Source organism: Euleptes europaea, chromosome 2 (genome assembly GCF_029931775.1).
Source record: "Euleptes europaea isolate rEulEur1 chromosome 2, rEulEur1.hap1, whole genome shotgun sequence".
Lineage (NCBI taxonomy): Eukaryota > Metazoa > Chordata > Lepidosauria > Squamata > Sphaerodactylidae > Euleptes > Euleptes europaea.
Genome location: NC_079313.1, coordinates 130,027,603 through 130,049,943, shown reverse-complemented (window position 1 = coordinate 130,049,943; position 22,341 = coordinate 130,027,603). Strand labels below are relative to the sequence as shown.

The 22,341-nt window shown below is 46.0% G+C and overlaps 1 protein-coding gene across 1 annotated transcript in view; it reads left to right on the top strand.

The window, feature by feature from the left end:
• LAMA5 (laminin subunit alpha 5) overlaps positions 1–22,341 on the top strand; it is a 261,360-nt gene that overhangs the window by 193,659 nt on the left and 45,360 nt on the right. Inside the window, 10 exon segments of the mRNA XM_056844902.1 lie at positions 1,764–1,864; positions 3,400–3,580; positions 5,359–5,502; positions 7,912–8,063; positions 8,160–8,270; positions 9,751–9,862; positions 11,823–11,993; positions 15,554–15,750; positions 18,319–18,435; positions 19,117–19,271. Of these exon segments, the coding sequence (XP_056700880.1) occupies positions 1,764–1,864; positions 3,400–3,580; positions 5,359–5,502; positions 7,912–8,063; positions 8,160–8,270; positions 9,751–9,862; positions 11,823–11,993; positions 15,554–15,750; positions 18,319–18,435; positions 19,117–19,271 (1,441 nt within the window).

Sequence of the window (22,341 nt, the reverse complement as noted above, 5' to 3'; positions counted from 1 at the left end):
AGTGTGTTCGTGAACAAAAATTGTAGGCTTATGGAAACCCGGTCCAAAGAAGGGGGAAATTAACCTACAACCAGCATACCAAAGGATAAACCAGAAAGGATGAACCATAGAATCATAGAGTTGGAAGGGATCACCAGGGTCATCTAGACCAACCCCCTGCACGATGCAGGAAATTCACAACTACCTCCCCCCGCACCCCCAGTAACTCCCTACTCCATGCCCAGAAGATGGCCAAGGTGCCCTCCCTCTCATGGTCTACCTAAGGTCATAGAATTAGCCTTGCTGACAGATGGCCATCTATCCATGAGGAACAAGAAAAATCTGTTACAAGAACGTATGTAATCCTAGTAAAACAATTCCGCTTTAATAAATACACGATGGATGGATGGATGGATGGATGGATGGATGGATGGATGGATGGATGGATGGATGGATGGATGATAGATAGATAGATAGATAGATAGATAGATAGATATTTTTAAAGTGTGAAATGGCAGATGAATAGCTAGTATCTGTTAAATCTAGGGAAAGGAAGGAAGGAAAAAGAAAGAGAGAGAGAGAGGAAAGAAAAAGAAAGATAGAAAGAAAGAAAGAAAAAGAAAGAAAGAAAAAGAAAGAAGTTGAAAACAAAATATCGTATAGACAAAAATATGAGAATATACAGATAAACATCATGTAGACAAAAAGCGTTTTAACATAATAATCTTCAGTGGCTTCTAGAAAATGGTATTGATTCATAAAAATAGTAAAATATCAAGAGTATAAACACAGTAGATAGTTGGACTAAGCCCCTTCAATAACTCTTTACAAACATTGTTTTGGAAAACCATGATATATTATTTCCACTGCATAATATATTGGCAAGGTCACTAAAATGCCACCTTATCAATAGTTGGTGGAGTATGTTGGCAAAAAGGTACGCTGGCCCTGGCACTGTGATCGATAGCAGCAACTGAGGCACCCCTTCTGGGCCTGGAAGTACCCTGTTCAAAATAAAGAGTGTCCCACAGGCCTGTGTGATGTGGCAGTCCTTAGGGGGTATCTTGTTTCATTTCAAGCAGGGGCACCAGCCAAATGTGAAGTGGTGCCTCGTGGCATCCGTAGCTCCTTGTGGAAAACAAAGACGCCGGCATCTGATGACTTCACATGGGGCTTCTGCCGAGTATAGAAGCAATGACTTGCATATTATGGGATCCAGTACAAGCTGCCATTGTGGATTCAACAAACAGCCCCCTCAGCCCAGAAGTAATACGATGCAAACTTCTTAACCCTGCGGGACCTCAGGGGCTGTGGCTCAGTGGAAGTGCCTCTGCTTCGCATGCAGAAGGTCCCAGGTTCAATCCCCTGCATCTCCGGTTAAAAGGATCAGGCGACAGGTGATGTGAAAGACCCCTGCTCGAGACCCTGGAGAACCGCTGCTAGTCTGAGTAGACAATGATGGACCATTGGTCTGATTCAGTATAAGGCAGCTTCTCTGTGACCTTACAGCGGAAATGCCCCAACCTCCCCACCCCAATCAGTTCAGCATGGGAGGTTCACCCCCCCACACACCCGTGGGTAAAGATGCTGGCCTTTCCTAGCTTAGATAAATGGATAACTAAAAGGTGCCCCTGTTAAAATTGGACAACCGTTTCAGGAAAAAAAATATTAATCTTTTTAAATAAAGTTCTCAAAATTGCCTTCTAGAATACATTTTCTATCCTCTGCCTAGGTCTCTCACGTCTGAAAACAAAACGTTTTTTCCCCTTTTTCTCCCCTCGCAGAATGCCGCTGTATGTCATGCGGGACCGAGTCATGTGATCCTAGGACTGGTCATTGTCTCTGTAAGCCCGGAGTGACAGGCCAGTACTGTGACCGCTGCCAGGTAAAACATGACTTCAGCATTCCACAGCTCCTCGCCCCAAACCCTTCAATGAGGCATTTGTTTCCTTGCTCTGGTAGTGTGATGGTTCTGTAAATTGCAGCGGTGGAACCACATTCTGGAGTTGCTGCCCACTCTGAGCTTGAAAGCCTGAATTGGGGGTGGGGGACACCATCAATGCTGAAAGTGAGGGCTCTGTTCAGAATAGAATCATAGAGTTGGAAGGGACCACCAGGGTCATGTAGTCCAGCCCCCTGCACAATGCAAACGTTCAAGGATGGCGGAGAAGGGCAGGGGACAAGAAGGGGGTCTTTCTTCCCTTGGCCCACCCTCTCTAATCCCCACCTATGCTTCTTGCCTCTTGAGTTGCAGGTGTTGTGGATATTCAGGGCCCCTGAGAAGAGCCTGACCTGGAACAGAACACTGTGTGCTGTTTCTCTCTCTCTCTCTCTCTGGATTTGCCTCTGTGGAAGAGGCTGCAGGGACAGCGCTGCCTCACCTGTAGCAATGCTGGAGCCGGAAGATTAGTTCAGAAAATTAGTCGAGTAAAACAAATTGCTTTAAGCTGCCAAGATACCTTATCTGAGAGTAAGAGAGTCCATACTTTCTCATACCTAGCGCCCAATGGCTGCCCATTGTAGAATACAAGGAGAGGGGCTACCATAAAGTAGGAGATACCCACAAAAATATCATATGATTTGTATTTATTAATGGGATATATTGGATGTGAGGGCGATTGGGCTGTGACATCTGTCACCCCATTGATCGCCAGGATTTATTTGGCTGATCTGGCTGGCCAGGCGGGTGTTCCCCTCCCTCCTTCCCCGCTCCATGTGCGTCCCTCCCGAAGCTGCGCGCTCAGTGTAAGAGGATGACCATCCCGGATAGAAGGAGTGTACCGTTCTTCGGTCAAGGGTATACGATATATTGTACAATGTGATTTCTGTAAAAAAGCATTAATGTGTTAGATCATCTACTGGGACATTTTATATACAATCGCACATACTTATAGAAATTCATGTTTGTTTGTATGTTCGTTTAGTCTTATATTTATAGCCCGCCCTCCCCCTGCATAGCAGGACTCAGGGTGGGTAACAACAATTTAAAATACACTGGATAAATACATGGATTAAAAAACATAAACTAAATAATAAAAATAAATAAGTATTGATCACATTGACCAATTTGACCTATTTGACTGTTGAAATTGTTGTTGCTTTTATAAAGTAACCCTTACAGTGGGGGTTGCCAGATTTCTGGGAACTGTTCTAAAATTTTGAACGGTGACTGGCCTTCTCCCACAGTTGATGGACTGATACTTTATTGATATTTTATTGGGATTATTTATTTATTTTTCTCATTATGTATGTCAATATTTGGCTTCTATGCCAGTAAAGGTTTGATGATGATGATAAAGTAAACTTTATATAATTTTTAAATTGAATTCAAAAGCAAAGTAAATACCTGAAGAGGTTAATGCTGTTGTGCCCGTTCTTTATGAGCAGGGAACTAACTGTGGGTCTTTCTTCCCCCTTTAGGAAGGGTACTACGGCTATGACTCATGTACAGGCTGCCAGAGGTGTGACTGCGATGCTGGCGCAGTGGGCTCGGACTGCCACCCTCAGAGCGGCCAGTGCAGCTGCAAGCCAGGCGTGACCGGCTCCCGTTGCCAGCAGTGCGTCCCGGGCTACTGGGGGCTTAGCGCCAACGGCTGCACGAGTGAGTCCCCTTTCACCATGGACAGGCTCCCTAGAAAACATTCAGACTTTTGTTGCGCAAGCCAGAAGTGATGATTTTTAAAATTGCCTTTGCTCGATTTAAAGAGCATCCAAAGAGTTGCCCTCTAAATGGCACTGTGTGCTTGGACCAGTCGGTGGGTGCACGTGAAGTGGCTATCTACTGAGTCAGACCCGGGCAGCACAATCCTGGGGGGGTGGGTAAATGCATGGCTGCTGGGAGTAGCACATCCGCGCCACCTCCAAAGAGGCTTTCCGGCTGCTGAACAGGAAAAGAAAGGCATTTTAAAAATTAAAAACAGGAAAATGCGCCCCCATTGAAAAACACAAGGCTGCGCCAGCCAAAAAGGTGGTGCAGCCACGCTGCAGTGGCATGGGGCGTTCCTGGGTCCAAAGGGGTCTGGAAGCTGACAAAGGTCAGATCCACCCCTGAGAACACCCCCCCCCCCCATGCTGGCACGTGCCGCCACTTCTAGGAATTCCCTGCCAGTGTGGCTGCGCTGATAGCGGGGGCTGGCGCAGCTCAACGGCTCCTTGGCACCAGCGTGTTTGCCCTCGGGATGGCGTAAGTGCCCCTTACTCCACAGGTTAAAACACAGATTTTAACACAGGTTAAAAGGGGACTTACACCGGTGTGGGATCACACCCAGCTCCTAAGGAGCTTCTCCCCCCACCCGCCAGGATTGCATGCTTAGTCTGTCAAGGTAAGGATTGTCTACTCAGACTGGCAGCAGCTCTCCGGTGTCTCAAGTAGAAGGTCTTTCATGCCACCTGCTCCCTGGTCCTTTTAACTGGAGATTCCAGGGAATGCAACTTGAAACGAGGAGATTCTCTAGAGAGAGTGGCCAGAGTGGAATAGGTATATACAGGAACAGTGCAACAGGATTAGGGTGGTAGAAGCAACCAGAAAAACAGAACTAAAGCAAAGCATAAATGTGAACATGACACATTAGAGGATGCAAAATTACACAATAGGATCCAACCCACAGCAAACTATGCACAGTAATACAGACCTCAGTCCCCGTTGTGAATAATTTTGTACAGTGCAGGTCTCTTGCTTGCGTAGAAAAGCCCTCTTGAATAATTCAGTTTTGCATAGTTTGTGGAAAGCCACGAAAGCAGGAGCCTTCCTGACCTCAAGCAGGCTGTTCCGTAAAGTGGGGGCCACAACAGAGAAAGCTTGTAGAAGAAGAAGAGTTGGTTTTTCTATGCCGACTTTCTCTGCCACCTAAGGGAGACTCAAACTGGCTTACAATCACCTTCCCCTCCCCACAACAGACACCCTGTGAGGTAGGTGGGGCTGAGAGAGCTCTAACAGAGCTGTGACTAGCCCAAGGTCACCCAGCTGACTTCATGTGTAGCAGTGGGGAAACCAACCCAGTTCACCAGATTAGCCTCCGCCACTCATGTGGAGGAGTGGGGAATCGAACCCGGTTTTCCAGATCAGACTCCACCGCTCCAAACCACCGCTTTTAACCACTGCACCACGCTGGCTTGTATACAGGCAGTTGTTAATTTTGCCCATGTGCAGGTTGGCGCCTGCAGAAGGCCCTGCTCCGATGAGCAAAGCTGATGTGGTGGAACGTAGGGTTTACTTTTCAGCAGTTCTTCAATTCCATTCTAATCCTTTATCATTCTGAGATCAGGCTTATGTGTCTGTGTGTGTGTTTGGGGGGGTATTGTTATCCCACGTGGATCAATACGGAGGTAAAGGTGTGTCTAAATCGAGCCTTCTTTGTGTTTCACTTTTCCCTTTATCAGAGTGCCACTGCAAAGGAAGCTCCTGCAACCCCCGGACGGGAGAGTGCACCTGTTCCAATGGCCTGACAGGGAAGCAGTGTGACACGTGCACGAAGCACCATGAGATCCCTGTGGTAGACGGCCCAGACACCATGAGATGTGAAGGTTAGTCCGTTTGGTTTCATTTCCTTTTTTTGTTGTAGAATTTTTATTGATAAGAAAATTTTTAACAATAAAGAAATAAAATTGAAAGTAAAAGTCCCCTTCCCTCCCTCGTGTTATGTGCCCCCCCCATTGTGACTTCCAGAGAAGTACCCCTTAGGTTTATATAATCCATTATTTATTTTATTTCCCTTTACTACAATATTTTATTTACAACTCTTTCACAATCTTCATAAAATCAGTCTTTGCCGTGTTAGCCCAATGTACAAAGGCCTTATGCCAATCTCTTCTAAACTCTTCTACATCATTCCCATGTAGACTATTAGTTAATTTGGCCATTTGTACAAAGTATAATAGTTTATCTCTCCAGTCCTTTAAAAGAAGACTAGGTTCTCCCTTCCAGGTTTTAGCTATTAATATTCTTGCAGCCACAAAGCTATAATGGCAAATTGTCTTATCTGCCTTCTCCATTCCTTTTGGTTAAAGGCCTATTAGGCAGGATTCTGGTTCCAATTTTATATTTCCATAAATCAAATTGTTACTTTCTCTTATAACCTTTTTCCAGATTTTTTTAACTAATTTACACGCCCACCAAGCATGGAAAAATGTGCCTCTTTGTTCCTTACATCTCCAACATTTATCAGAGATAGATTTGTCAATTTTGGAGTTATATACCATCTATAAAGTATCTTATACATATTCTCTCTTATACTACTAGCAATTGTAAATTTAAATTCTTTTTTCCAAAGTCTTTCCCAATCTTCCAGATGAATATTGTGTCCTATATCTGTTGCCCATGCAATCATGACCTTTTTGACTCTCTCTTGCTCTAGGTTATAGTCTAATATCAGTTGGTACATTTTGGAAATCAAACCTTTATTTTCCGATGCTAATATTATCTCCAAGGTTGATTTCTTATCTATAAACCCTAACCTTTGATCTTTTTGGAATATACCATTTAATTGGAAATATTTAAGCCAATCTAAAATACCTAGTTCTTCCTTACTCTTTAATTTCCATTGACCAGTTTCATACTGTACATATTCCCTATAAGTCTTACAATGAGGGTCCATATTTGGGCCTCTTGAAAAAGCCTCCAGGAATCTAAGCCATCCTGGAGTTTTGGGTTCAAAGCCTCTCTTATATCTCTTCCAAACTTGTAATAAGCTTGCTGTTATAATATGATGATTAAAATCTTTGTTCACCCTGTCTTTATCATACCATATATACACATGCCACGTTTGGTTTCATTTCCAGCATGGCGTAGTTGTTAAGAGCGGTTGTTTGGAGGGGTGGACTGATCAGGAGAAACAGATTTGATTCCCCACTCCTCCATATGAGCAGCGGAGGCTAATCTGGTGAACTGGGTTGGTTTCCCCGCTTTTCTGCATGAAGCCTGGTGGGCGACCTTGGGCCAGTCACAGCTCTCTTAGAGCTCTCTCTGCCCCACCTACCTCACAGGGGGTCTGTTGTGGGGAGGGGATGGGAAGGTAAGCCGATTTGATTCTCCCTTAAGTGGTAGAGAAAGTTGGCATATAAAAGCCAACTCTCTCCTTCCTTCCTTCCTTCCTTCCTTCCTTCCTTCCTTCCTCCCAGCCATGGGTCGGAACCCAACTAAATTTCCTGCTTACACAAGAGGCATGATTTCCACCAATTCCCTCTTCCTGCTGCAGACCCCCTGATTTGCTCCTTGTGCCATTCCTGAAAGGGCTCCTGTCCCCCAGGAGGAGTATTTCAAGGAAATCAACAGGCGGGAGGGGGAGAAGCAGAATAGCTCTGTTCCGCTGGTGGAAGAAGAAGAGTTGGTTTTTATATGCTGACTTTCTCTACCACTTAAGGGAGAATCAAACAGGCTTACAATCACCTTCCCTTCCCCTCCTCACAACAGACACTCTGTGAGGTGTGTGGGGCTGAGAGAGCTGTGACTAGCCCAAGGTCACCCAGCTGGCTTCATGTGGAGGAGTGGGGAAACCAACCTGGTTCACCAGATTAGCATCTACTTCTCATGTAGAGAAGTGTTCTCTGATCAACTCATACTCCAGATCAAAACACACCAGTGCAAGAGAACAGGAATAAAAAGTGGTCCTCGGTGCACATGTATTTACTTATTTATTTGATTTCCATAGAGTGCTCAACTTAGAAGGTGTAGTCTCTAGCAAATTTAAACTCTTAGTAATCCATTTAACTGATCTTTCAGATTAACTGCTGTGAATTTGAGAAGTCTTACCTATGGGTAATAAAAGACATGTGGGTTGTTAACCTGGATGTTCCGTTCAATACAGTCATGTCTTCCTGCTTTCTCCTGTGACTTCTGAAACTTAGGTCCACCTCGATCAGTTCTTTCCACCCAAGGTGGTCCTTCATAGGTCTTAACTAAGAACTGAACGCCTCCTTTTGTCTCTTCACTAACAGCTTGCGACAGCTGCGTTCTGCTCCTGCTGGAAGACCTTCAGAAGATTGAAGACTCTTTCCCTTCCCTCAAGCACCAGTTGACCAACCTCAACGGCACCTCCATTGCATGGGCCCGTCTGCACAGCATCAATGGATCAATGCTGGCCGTCGCAGTATGTGGAGCTGATCAGATAGCCCTCCTCCTCCTTTGGTTTTACTAAAAGACCTTTCACAGCTTTATTTACTCAGCTTCTCTCCTCCTTCCACAGAACCATCTGCGTGAGTATCAGAAGTCCGTCAACAGGGTCAGGCAACAGGCCGATGAACTGGAAGAAGAGAACATGGACTTCATTCAGGATTTGAATGCCCTTCAACACAAGGTATTGTGTTTTCCTATCCTTTCCCTCGCCGCAGCTGAGTAAATACAAGTGGAGCCCTGCAACGTTTTACACACCTTCTCCTCTATGTGGTCTCGCCACGTTGTTAGATTTGCAGGGGATACCACATTCCCCATTCTCCCTCTCTCATAATACCAGAATGCGGGGTCATCTGCTGAAGCTGGAGGGTGAGAGATTCAAAACAGGTAAAAGGAAGTATTTTTTCACACAAAACATAGTTAAATTGTTGATTTCCTGCCCCAGGAGGAGGTGATGGCTGCCAAATTGGAAAGCATTAAGAGGGGAGTGGACATGTTCATGGAGGGCTACTAGTTCATGGCTACTAGTCAAAATGAATAGTAGTCATGATGCATACCTATTCCCTCTAGCATCAGAGGAGCATGTCTATTATATTAGGTGCTTTGGAACACAGGCAGGACAATGCTGCGGCAGTCTTCTTGTTTGTGGGCTTCCTAGAGGCACCTGGTTGGCCACTGTGTGAACAGACTGCTGGACTTGATGGACCCTGGTCTGATCCAGCATGGCTTTTCTTTTATTCTTGAACACATGAAGCTGCCTTATACTGAATCAGACCCTTGGTCCATCGAAGTCAGTATTGTCTGCTCAGACTAGCAGTGGCTCTCCAGGGTCTCAGGCAGGGGTTCTTTCACATCACCTACTTGCCCTGTCCCTTTAACTGGAGATGCCGGGAATTGAACCTGGGACTTTCTGCATGCCAAGCAGATGCTCTACCACTGAGCCACGGCTCTTTCCCACTTCTTAGCAAATGGGGGATATGGGGCACTTCTCTGTAGTGCCATTCACATTGTGGAATGATCTCGCCGGTAGACGGCCTGTCTCTGATTTTCCACAGTGTGGCAAAAACCTGGCTTTGCTAGCATGCCCAGAAAACCCTACCAGAGCCTGCCTCTTCTAGGGGCTAGCCCCTCCCCAGTCCCACCTCCAACCCTGCAGAGATAGGGTCATTGCTTCTGTGTAGATGTGCTACTGTTTTTATGATGATGTTAGGTTAATTGCCTGGTTTAACTTATTTTGTACGCTGCCTTTGGGAGCTCTTTAAATAGCACCATGTAACTAAGTGAAAACATGTTTGTTGCCGGGAGCTTGCAAACGCTATACAGGAGTTAATTGGCACATGTCTGGGGGACTTTAGATGTTTCAGAATATGGCAGCCGCATTCCTGACGAGAGGGAGAGTTTTGTTAACCCTGAAAGAACTGAGTTAGCTACCAGTTACTTTCTAGGCACAATTCTTAGTGCTGGGTTCTAGTGTCGAGCCCATTATTGGAACTCAGAGAAGCAATGGGATGAGCCACATTTGGCCCAGAGAGACCGTGGCTTCTCTGAGAAGCATCTCAGATGTGCAGATGTTGATTGTTAGCAGCCACCAGAAGCTGCTCCCCAGTTCGTTTACCCAGCTATCTGAATCTCATCTAAACCATTGATTTCTTGTTTTTTTTTAGGCAACTATGACCCATAGAAAAGCGAACTACATGACAGAGAGTACGGAAGAGAGCCACCGACAGGCAGAGAACCTCATTGTGGATATCCAAAACATTCAGAACAAAATCGATGGTGAGGCAAAATTGTGGTTTATATCACCCTACTTTTTAAAAGTAGGAGCCAGTGTGGTGTAGTGGTTAAGAGCGGTGGTTTGGAAGGGTGGGCTCTAATCTGGAGGACCGGGTTTGATTCCCCACTACTCCACATGAGTGGCGGACGCTAATTTGGTGAACTGGGTTGGTTTCCCCACTCCTACACATGAAGCCTGCTGGGTGATTTTGGGCTAGTCACAGCTCTCTTAGAGCTCTCTCAACCCCACCTACCTCACAGGATGTCTGTTGTGGGGAGGGGAAGGGAAGGGGAAGGTAAGCTGGTTTGATTCTTCCTTAAGTGGGAGAGAAAGTCGGCATATAAAAACCAACTCTTCTTCTTCTAAAAGATCCCATTTGGGAATATGATTGGGGCAAAACTAAACCTTGGCACCACCTGTAATATAAGGAAAGAAGGAAACAATTACATTGATTTTCAGTGGCATTAGAAGTTTTAGTCAATGTCGAGGCCGGGTAAACATTACCGTGGCCATGTGGGGCCAGCTTCCATGCAGTAGGCATCACGTTTAAATAGATCCAGCGCAGGAGTGGGGGTTGACTATGGACCCCAGTCACAAAATCAGGCAATGTTGATGCTTTGGGAAGGACGCATGGAACCAGCCACACAGGAGGAACCATTTGAGGATGGGAGGGGGTAACATTTAAATGGCCTTTACTTGGGAAAGGGATGGGAATGTGCATAGGGTAGTTTTGAACCTGGTGGACTATAACGTGTGCAGTATGATAAAACGATGTCATTGGTAAACAGTGGATGACAGTGATGTTGTTTGTTCATTTTAATTGGTAAAGATATGTGCAGTCCTTGGAACGTTAACAGTAAATCCTGATAGGTTTTTTCTAGTGCAACGCAAAGCATGAGAGAACCTTTTTAAAAACTATTTACGTGTTGAGTGTCCCTTATCCAGATTGCTTGGGACCAGAAGTGGTCCGTATTTCGGATTTTTCAACATATTGGAATATTTTGGAATTTTTGCAAATTCATTTATGTTTTATACACACTTTATACAAATAGCCTGAAATTTTAAACAATATTTTAAATAATTTTGTGTACATTGAACCATCAGAAAGCAAAGGTGTAACCATCTCACCAGAATACCTGTATCAGCTGTTAAACAAGTGCAACAACAAACTAACTAACAACAGCAGGCTTTCAGTCTCCACCTGCGATGCGGTGTACACTGTATTTTATTTTTTTTAGGTGAGAGGAAACAGTGAAAGCAGGCAGCACGGATCTGCCTGCCTGCCAGCTCAAAGGGTCTGCTTTTCAGATCATTCCAGATATAGGTTGTCCAGATAAGGGTGGGGGGAGAATCTCTGAGCCCTGTGAGCTGTATGGGCAGAAAAGTGATTTTTCACCCAAAACAGAATAAGGCATCTTATTCTGAGAATGTCAGCTTTTGTTTAAGAGGAAGACAGCAAATCGGTAGCCCTTGTGTTTGCGGAAATAAGTTAGAAACCATGCAGATCATCCTTGTTAGAATGTTGGGTTTGGAAACTCAAAGAGCCAGTGTGGTTTAGGGGACTGCCAGTTCAAATCATTGCTCTTCCAGGAAGCTCGTGGGGAGTGGGGCTTAGGTCAGTCTCAGCCTAACTTACCTTACCAGGGGCATTGTGAGGATAGAAAGCAGGAAGCAATGCACACCAAGCCTGAATTCCTTGAAGTTCAGGATAAAAATCAAAGAGATTTCCACCTCCCTATACTGTTGAGCCATGAAAGCTCTCTGGATAGCTTTGGGCAGCTTACTCTCGGCAGTATACCTTGCAGGGTCACAGTGAAGATAAGTTGACGCAAATGATCCAGCACCCCTTAGAGAAAGGGTGGGAAAGAAGTAGGATGGAAATACGAACGGGCTTTTATTTCCTAGACCCAAAGGAGATTGACGACCGCTTGAAAGAATGGTGTGGTGTGACTTTTTGTCTAGATCTTATATGTCAGATGGAGACCATTGCCACCGCAAATGCCAGCGCTGCCTCCAAAGAGGAGTTTCGGCAGAAGCTAGCGGAGGTGGATGCGATGCTGAGGCACATGAAAGGCAAGGACTTTAGTATCCAAAAAGCAGTTGCTGCTGAAGAGCACGAAGAAGCTCAGAAATGTGAGTATAACAGCAAAGGGAAGGGATAGAGGCAGGGAGGGGGTGGAGAATCACCCTGGGATAAACTCTGTCTGGGATCTCGTAGTCTCTTTCCAGCGGGTAATCTGGTCAAGGGTCTGGCTACCAGCTGGCCCTTGGAATCTTCCGACTGTAAATACGAGAAGTTTACAACGTTGATCTACTTGCAGAAGGCCAATTCTGCCTGCTGCATTTGTGGAAGCTGTTCATCTCATTCCAGTTCTGATCTAAGGTTTGCAGGAGGCAGACTTCATTGGCATAAAAAGAATCTCGTGCCATCTGCTTGCCTCCTGTCCTTCCCTCTGCTGAGTGTTCCAGATGGGTTACAAATCATATGAAAGCTTTCCTTGTTCCCAGCTTGTCTACGTTACGCAAAGATCCTTTCTTTCTAGTTGCCTGATTCCTAGTTAGTCTTGTACAGTCTGAAGCAGAATCTGCTAGCCCAAAGGCAGTAACCGGCAAATGATGTGTTATTTATTGTTTATTTACAAAAAAATTGTATCCTGCCTTTCTACCCTGTCAGGGCCACCAAGGCAGCTAGTACAGGGGTGTCAGACATATGGCCCTTGAGAGCTCTTATCCAGCCCGCGAGCCAGCTGAGGCAGCCACTACCACCTCCCCCTCGATCTGCGCTGGCGAGGCATGGCCCGGCCCAACCAAATGGCATTTCTATCATAACCAGCCCTCGTAACAATTGAGTTCAACACCCCTGAGCTAATCTGGGGAGGCGAAGCATGATCCGGCCCGACCAAGTGACATTTATGTCATATCCAGCCCTCGTAACAATTGAGTTCGACACCCCTGAGCTAACAGTTAAAATAAGCATTATAAAAACACAGCATAAAAGACCGAAAATACATATTTAAAAAAAACACACACAGAGAAAAATTGTCATTAAAGCATAGAGCAGGAAGGAGGGATCATTGAGGGAATGCTAGACACAATTTTAAAAAGAGTATTCACCCGCTGGTAGAAGACAGTGACAGAAGAGGAGAGGCAGAAGAGAGTTCCATAGTTTTGGTGGTATGATTGAGAAGCCCATCTAAGAACATAAGAAAGGCCCTGCTGGATCAGACCAAGGCCCATCAAGTCCAGCAGTCTGTTCACACAGTGGCCAACCAGGTGCCCCCAGGAAACCACAAACAAGACGAGTGCAGCAGCACCATCCTGCCTGTGTTCCGCCGCACCCAAAATAATAGGCATGCTCCTCTGATACTAGAGAGAACAGGTATGCAGCATGACCAGCATCCATTCCAACTAATAGCCATGAATACCCCTTTCCTTTCTTGGGTTTGCCATCTGCCTAACCTTGCGATGCATGGGCACCCAAAGGAGGTCCTCAGAAGGTGACCTTAGCAGTCAGGTAGGTTTGTATGGGAGTAGGCGTCCCTTCAGGTATGCTGGTCCCAAGCCACATAATGCTTTAAAGGTCAACACGAACCATCTTGAATTAAGCTCAGAAGCAAATTGAGACACAGGTGGTTACCGCAATTGTATTGCCAGCAATGTATTAAGAGTTTGAAAATGTTATAAAAAAATACTGTTCGTACTTTGTTTGGCCCCTTTAGCTGTGAAGACGTCTTCCAACCATTTATAAGCTGTGGTATCCAAAAACCCTTTTAAAGCGATGTTTTTTATAACATTTTCAAACTCTTAATACATCGCTGGGAATACAAAGTGCGGTAACCCTCACAGTGTAGGTGGGAAAAGACGAGTATAAATGCTTGGTTTTTAAACTCTTGGCTAGATTGAATGCTAACCCTTCTATGGTAATGCAGGGCAGAATTCTGAATATACCATACTCTGACAGGATCTGCCCTTGCTCTTCTGGCTCTATTGACTCATTAGCCCATGCCCTTTTGGAATGCCGCTTTTACGAGGCACTTCGATCGCACTATATTTCCCCCCTTTTAATATACAAATCCAATGCCTCTGTGACTGACATAATGCCTTTTTTACTAAGTGATAGGGACCCCAAGGCTACATTGTCAGTGGCAAGATTTGTTTCAGTCCTTATATCCCTCCAACACTAGATATACCGTGTTTCCCCGAAAATAAGACATACCCATAAAATAAGCCATAGCAGGATTTCTAAGCATTTGCTCAATATAAGCCATACCCCGAAAATAAGACATAGTGATAGGCGTGGGAGCGTGCCCTCCGAGCGGGCTTTCAGACTACAGTCCCCATGGTGCTCCGGGTCTGCCGCCCAAGAGGGGTGGGGCCTCGGTGCCGTGGCTGCTGCAGATTGGCTGCTGTGGGGCCTCGCCATTGCCTGCCATTGGCTCCTCCCTTGGGGAGGAGGAGGGGCATTAGGTGCGCTCACATGGGGGGCAGGGGCAGAGGGGAGGGGTCGGTCGTGTGGGGAAGGGGCCCTTCGGGCCGCAGCCACCGAGACATAGAGCCCTGTCCCCGGAGAACGGTGGCGGTGCCGGAAGGCGAGAGCCGCGTGGCTGGCGAAGGGGGACCCGGGGCGCTTTCTGGATTCGCTCAGCATGGCCATTCGGCTTCGGAGGCTTCTCTTGCCCCCTGCTGTGTTGGGGGAAAGAATAGCCACCAACACACACTGTGACGCTGTTTAAATTTCATTGGGTGAAGCAGTGTTAAGTATTCTGGATTTATTCCCCATTCAACAGCAGGGTTGTTATTTTTTAAATCAAAATAGGTGCTTGTTTATAAATCTTAAAATCAGATTTATTTTTGTTAAAGTTGTGAAGTAATTGATAGTGATAGGCGTGGCTATGCAGTGTACCGGATAGGGGAAAAGCTTAATAAAAATAAGACATCCCCTGAAAATAAGCCATAGTGTGTCTTCTTGAGGAAAAATAAATATAAGACAGTGTCTTATTTTCGGGGAAACACGGTATGCTGCTCAAGATCAATTGATCAAGGAGCTTCTAAGGGATAAAAGGAAAGGAAAAAGGTTTTTAAACTTGAAAGGATTCTGCAGTGAGAGCTGTCAATTCTGATTCTGTCATTGAAATTTCACCCCACGATTTGGTCCATGCGACACTGTTGTTTCATCCTGCGTTCGGAGCCAGTTCCACTATTGAAAGAGAATGGCCTTTGTCAGACTGAATCCCTAGGGGAGATGGGTTCCGGTCTCAGTCTGCCTCGAAGCTCCTCCAAATTCCGAGGTTATTGTCAGATTGAGAAAATGGCAGTCGAGATCTTGAAAAGATGGATGACGTGAGTGCCCACATCCAAGCCTGCTCTCAGGCATGTAATCTCGCATTTTATCACATGCATGCAGATTATGTGAGTTTCCAAAACTGGCCTGGTGTAGCACCCAAATTGTTGACCTCGAGGTGGTAAGTTTGGATCTCAAAGGAAGGAGGGAAAAGAGAAGGGGTTCTTAGGGTTGAAATCATCGCTGCGTCTTTATCATTTCATCTTTTTAGAAAGGGCAAACGTATTTAATAAAGCAGTTTGTTCAAATTCACGGTCTTCTTCTGTCATGACCAGCATAAACGCTGAGCCAGCAGACGCGGAGGTGCTTGCTTGTACCTCTGGGTCGTCATCCCGCCTTCTCATCCCCTCAGTGCTGCATCGCGTGAAAACTGAGCTGTTCAGCAAGTTGGAGTCCAACCAGAAGCTGGTGGACGACATCAGCGAGAGATTGGATCGGTACAGCTCGGAGCTCATGGACTTGCGAGATGCCTTGAACGAGGCTGTCAACAAGACCCGTCAGACGGAGGACCTCAACAGCCTCAATCGGAATTACCTGGAGGATTACCAGGTATGAGGTGGGAAATTTAGCCAGCGTGGTGTAGTGGTTAAGAGCGGTAATTTGGAGTGGTGGACTCTGTTCTGGAGGACTGGGTTGGTTTCCCCACTCCTCCACATGAAGCCAGCTGGGTGACCTTGGGCTAGTCACAGATCTCTCAGCCCCACCTACTCACAGGGTGTCTGTTGTGGGGAGGGAAAGGGAAGGTGATTTGTAAGCCAGTTTGAGTCTCCCTTAAGTGGTAGAGAAAGTCACCATATAAAAACCAACTGTTCTTCTTAATCTGAATGGGCTACTGTGCCTCAGGGTATCGAAATTAAAAAGTCACCTCACTGTTTTGATGTGTGTGTAAAGCATGTCAGATACAGTATTCGGAGATGGACTCCGCAACATATTCCCACAACCTCCTTAAACCTTGTCTAGCTTGTCAGTCTGGCAGCCCCCACGGCAACTCTGTCCCAACTAGAAGAAGAAGAGTTGGTGTTTATATGCCGATTTTCTCTACCTTTTAAGGAGAATCAAACTGCCTTTCAATCGCCTTCCCTTCCTCTCCCCACAACAGAAACCTTGTCAGTTAGGTGAGGCTGAGAGAGCCCTAGGAGAACTGTTACTTCCCCAAGGTCACCCAGCTGGCTTCATGAGTAGGAGTGGGGAAACCAACCCTGTTCACCAGATTAGAGTCCGCCGCTCATGTGTAGGAGTGGGGAATCAAACCAAGTTCTCCAGATTAGAGTCTGCCGCTACACCACGCTGGTTCTAGTAGATGTTGCACTTTCTAAGCCGATCGGGCTAAGGACCGTGGCTTCGTAGGAGTTGGGTCTAAAGGCAGTGGGACAGTCTGAGGCCTGTTTGAAATGAGGGGGTTTGAGGGACTGGAGAGAGGGAGTGTGTGGTTGCCAGGTGACTGCCATTGTGTCATTTCTGGATGATTCATCCTTCCATCCTGTTTCCTCCCTACTCTTGACCTGAATATGCCTTGCACGTTCTATAGCCCTTATGCTGGGTGTTTGTGGGTAGCAGTGTATTAAAGGCTGATGGGTTCAGTCTCCCTACGTATGGAGCAGCCTTGTACAGAATCCTTTTAGCCCAGGGCTGTGTCTGGCCAGCAGCTTGGATTTTGAGGTTGTAGGAAGAGAACCTGGATAGCCCAGGCTAGCCCAGTCTCATCAGATCTCGGAAGCTAAGGAGGGTCGGCCCTGGTTAGTACTTGAACGGGAGACCACCAAGGAAGCCCAGGGTTGCTATGCAGAGGCAGGCAATGGCAAACCACCTTAGTTTGCCTCTTGCCTTGAAAACCCTACAGGGCCACCATAAATCAGCTGTGACTTGATGGGAAAAAAGGGGAAGAGGTTTTTCTCAGCCCTGCTCCTTAAAGTCCTTTAACTGGAAATGCCAAAGGGTTAAATATGTGTTATACTGTTGAGTTTTGAAGCTCAACAAAACAGAACTGGCTGATCCTTAGGGTTGCGGACAATCTGGAGGAAAGACTGCGCTGCCCCTTTAATCGAGATTTTGTATTTGAGAAATGGGCAGGTTAATTTTGTTATGGTGCGGAGGTGAATACCATTACCTGCTGAACGACATCCTGCTAAGCCTCTATTAAGCAGATTGTTGGTACTAGTACCAGTGCTGCCTCTTGTAAACAAAAGCGATGCCCCGCCCCTCGGTTGAAGCCTTCTGCACCGGTAAATTGTGTGCCTTCTGTGCCACTCGCAGTGATGGATCGGTCATCATGTTTCGCACCAGCTAAGACTTCTGAATGCTTCTCAGAATCATTCAGGGGGAAATTGTTGGGATGGTTGGGAGGAGACGTTGCCACTCATCTGCTCACTCTGGCCCAGTCACTGCCTGAACAGGCAAGTCACGCTTAAAGGCACAATTGCTACCGAATGGATAATAAGTGTAAATAAGAAGAAAGAGAGAGCGGTGTTTTTGTGCCACATGCCACTCTCGCAAAACCTCCTGCCAGTATTGGCTGCATTCATCATTAACTCTTGAATGGCTGTACAGATGTTCGAAACTTACACAGATAGTGAGTTTGAAAGGCTCAGAAATCTACTATCTTGCACACTATTGGAGCGAGAGTAGAGCCAGCATGGTGTAGCGGTTAGAGCAGTGTCTCTCAATCTTTTTACCCTTGCAGAAGCCTTGAAACAATACTCATGTCTCAGGAAACCCCTACATATGATTTACATATGATTAGCCTATTCATTACTATTTCTCATGGAACCCCTAGCGATTTCTCATGGAACCCTAGGGTTCCGGGGAACCATGGTTGAGAAACCCTGGGTTAGAGTGTCAGACTAGGATCTGGGAGACTCAGGTTCGAATCCCTGCTCGGCTGTGGAAACATGCTTAGAGACCTTGGGCCAGTCACATGCCCTCGTGTTTATGAACAGCTTCCGTTAATAAAAAAACACTGGGGCAAACCTGCAGTTAGGAACATGGAGCTGAGAAGTGGCAGAAAGAGAGTCTTAATTGCAGAGGCCCTTTTCATACGTGACCATCATTTGCTTGAGATGGCTGGCTCTCCGTGGCAGGCTGCCGTCATTAATCGTGCCAGCCTCCCGTGTTTTGCAGCAAAAGAACCGCGAGCTGCAGGAACAGAACGGCAGGATTCAGGACATCTTACATACGGCAGAGGACTCCCTGTCCCAGGTCTCTGACCTCCTGCAGATAATCGACAGCATCACAGAGGTAAATGGGTACAAAAAGCCTGTGTTGGCATTAGGATTGTCTGAATGAGGGAGAGGTGGAATGAGACTTAGTCATGATGCATATCTATTCTCTCCAGGATCAGAGGAGCATGCCTATTATATTAGGTGCTGTGGAACACAGGCAGGATAATGCTGCTGCAGTTGTCTTGTTTGTGGGCTTCCTAGAGGCACCTGGTTGGCCACTGTGTGAACAGACTGCTGGACTTGACGGGCCTTGGTCTGGTCCAGCATGGCCTTTCTTATGTTCTTACGAGATGCATGAATGCAGGGCTCTGGTTCTTGTCAAGTGGGGAAAGGGAGGTGAGCACAAAAGGGTGGGCTTTTAGCCATCCGTATCTTGTGAAGACGAGGCAGAGAAGTCAATAGAAAGACATAACATATTGTGGATTAGGCACAGAGGGGAATTGTGGCATGCCACCCAGCTCCTCGAACCCATCTTCTGTGTATCCGCTACAGAATCACATTATTTTCTGCAAGCAGTAGAGAATGGCGCCCCCATACTTAATACCAGGGAAAGGCCCGGGTACTTAATGGGCACTGCAGTAGGCCTCAGATTTATTGACTTTTTTGTGCTACCCGTCCCGCCCGAGGGGGGAAGAAATGGGCCAGCAGGGGTTCCGAAGCAGATGGACGCCCGCAAGTGATCCCCGATGTCTTGCAGGAGTCTGAGAAAGCCGCCGCCAAGCTGGATGGGGCCAAATACCCTCTGTCGCAGAAGGCCAAGGAGTATTCTCTCACTAGCGCCAAGATCCCCATTGTCGAGGACGCCGAGGATCACGCCAAGCTCCTAGATGAACTGGCACGGAACCTGTCCAGGTGACTCGTCTTTGGGTTTCTTTTTCCCTGAGCTCTCTTTGGCTGGTCAGCCCAGCTGGGTCTCTGTCCAGGGATTGTCTTGGTAACATATAGTTGGAGAATTCTCGTTCATATTTTATCCGGCATTTTATATACCATGCGCCCCCTTTTCAATTTGGTTGGCTTTTACCAGTTCTGGAGGATTTGTTTTAAATATTTCTGTAATGGTCTATGGGAGAAGAGGAGGAGGAGGAGTTAGGTTTTATATGCCGACTTTCTCTACCACTTAAGGAAGAATCAAACCGGCTTACAGTCACCTTCCCCTCCCCACAACAGACACCCTGTAAGGTGGGTGGGGCTGAGAGAGCTGTGGCTAGCTGACTAGTCTACTGAATCAGACCCCCTGGTCCATCAAAGTCAGTATTGTCTACTCATACTGGCAGCGACTCTCCAAGGTCTCAGGCAGAGGTCTTTCACATCACCTGCTTGCCTAGTCTCTTTAACTGGAGATGCCGGGGATTGAACCTGGGACCTTCTGCATACCATGCAGAGGCTCTACCACTCTACATGAATCTGAGCATGGTAGTGCAGTTGAGACTCTATGGGTAAACATAAAAGGAATAAGAAATAATCATGATATTCTCGTGGGGGGTCTGCTATCGACCACCAAACCAGGCAGAGGACTTGGATGGGACGCTCCTGGACCAGATCACAAAGTTCTCAAAGAGACGGGACATAGTGGTAATGGGAGATTTTAATTACCCGGATATCTGTTGGAAGTCCAACGCTGCTAAAAATGCAAGATCCAATAAATTCCTGACTTGTCTTGCTGACAACTTCCTATTCCAGAAAGTGGGCAGGGAAACAAGGGGATCTGCTATCTTAGATTTGATTCTCACCAACAATCCATTAGGATTGTGGACTGGTCATTTCTTCGTCGGAGGGAGGGCGGGCAAATTCAGCAGGGGATCAAATGCTTTTTCCCCTCACTGTATTCTCTCTAGTATCAGAGGAGCATGCCTATTATTTTTGGTGCAGTGGAACACAGGCAGGATGGTGCTGCTGCAATCGTCTTGTTAGTGGCTTCCTAGAGGCACCTGGTTGGCCACTGTGTGAACAGACTGCTGGACTTGATGGGCCTTGGTCTGATCCAGCAGGGCCTTTCTTATGTTCTTATGTTCTTAACTGGTCAATGAGGTTAAAGTAGTAGGCGCTCTGGTTAGTAGTGACCACGTACTCTTGGAATTTACAATCTTGGGGAAAGGAAAAGCTGTACATAGTCAGACACATAGGTTGGACTTTAAAAGAGCAAATTTTAACAAACTTACTTATGCTAGGTAGAATCCCATGGTCAGAAATACTTAAGGAGAAGGGAATTCAAGAAGGGTGGGCGTTTCTTAAAAATAAAATACTGAAGGCGCAATCACAAACCATTCCTATGAGAAGGAAAAATGGGAGGAGCCTAAAGAGGCCAGGGTGGCTCCATAAACAGTTTTTAAAGAGTTGAGAAATAAAAAAGACTCATTAGGAAGTGGAAGGAGGGTCTTATAACCAAAGAGGAATATAAACAAATAACTAGTGCTTGTAGGGAGAGTGTTAGGAAAGCTAAAGCTCAGTATGAACTTAGGCTAGCAAGAGATGCTAAATGCAACAAAAAAGGGTTCTTTTCCTATGAACAGAGTAAGAGTAAGAACAAGGACAAGATAAGCCCATTGCATGGACCGGAAAGTGAAATTGTAACAGGAGATGAAGAGAGGGCAGAACTCCTCAATTCCTACTTTTCCTCAGTCTTTTCTCATGAGGGAAGTGGTGCTCAACATGGCATAAACAGAACATGTGATGAGGGAAGGGATTTGCAGCCTAGAATTGGCATTGGAGTAGTGCACAAACACCTGGTTTCTTTAATGAAACAAAATCCTCTGGGCCAGATGAATTGCACCCAAGAACTTGCAGATGTCCATTATTTTTGAAAAGTCTTGGCAAACAGGTGAGGTGCCAGAAGATTGGAGGCGGGAAAATGTTGTCCCCATCTTCAAGAAGGGGAAAAAGGAGGATCCAGGTAACTACCGACCCATCAGCTTGACTTCTATACCAGGAAAAGTGTTCGAGCAAATCATCAGTCAGTCAGTCCTTGAGCATTTAGAAAGGATGGATCTGATCACCAAGAGCCAGCACGGGTTTCTCAAGAATAAGTCATGTCAGACTAATCTTATCTCCTTTTTTGAGAAAGTTACTACCTTGCTGGATCAGGGGAATGCTGTAGACATAGTTTATCTAGATTTCAGTAAGGCTTTTGATAAGGTTCCACATAATATTCTAGTTGACAAATTGGGAAAATGTGGTTTAGATCCTATTATTGTTAGGTGGATCTGCAACTGGTTGACACATTGTACCCAAAGAGTGCTAGTTAATGGTTCCTCATCCACTTGGAGAGAAGTGACTAGTGAAGTTCCTCAGGGATCTGTGCTGGGCCCTGTGTTGTTCAACATCTTTATAAATGATTTGGATGAAGGAATAGAGGGGATGCTTATTAAATTTGCAGATGATACTAAATTGGGAGGGGTAGCAAATACGGTAGAAGACAGAGCCAAGATGCAGGATGATCTTGACAGGCTGGAGAAATGGGCTAGAACTAATAAAATGCACTTCAACAAAGACAAATGTAAAGTTCTGCATTTAGGTAAGAAAAATCAAATGCATAATTATAGGATGGGGGAGACTTGTTTGAGCAGTAGTGTGTGTGAAAAGGATTTTGGGGTCTTAGTAGACCAAACACTGAACATGAGGCAGCAGTGTGATGCGGTAACTAAAAAGGCAAATGCAGTCTTGGGCTGCATCAACAGAAGTATAGTGTCCAGATCACGCGAAGTGATGGTATCGCTTTACTCCGCTCTGGTTAGACCTCAGCTAGAGTACTGTGCTCAGTTTTGGGCACCACAATTTCAGAAAGATATAGACAAGCTGGAACGTGTCCAGAGGAGGGCAACAAAGATGGTGAGGGGTCTGGAGACCAAGTCGTATGAGGAAAAGTTGAAGGAGCTGGGTATGTTTAGCCTGAAGAGGAGAAGACTGAGAGGGGATATGATAACCA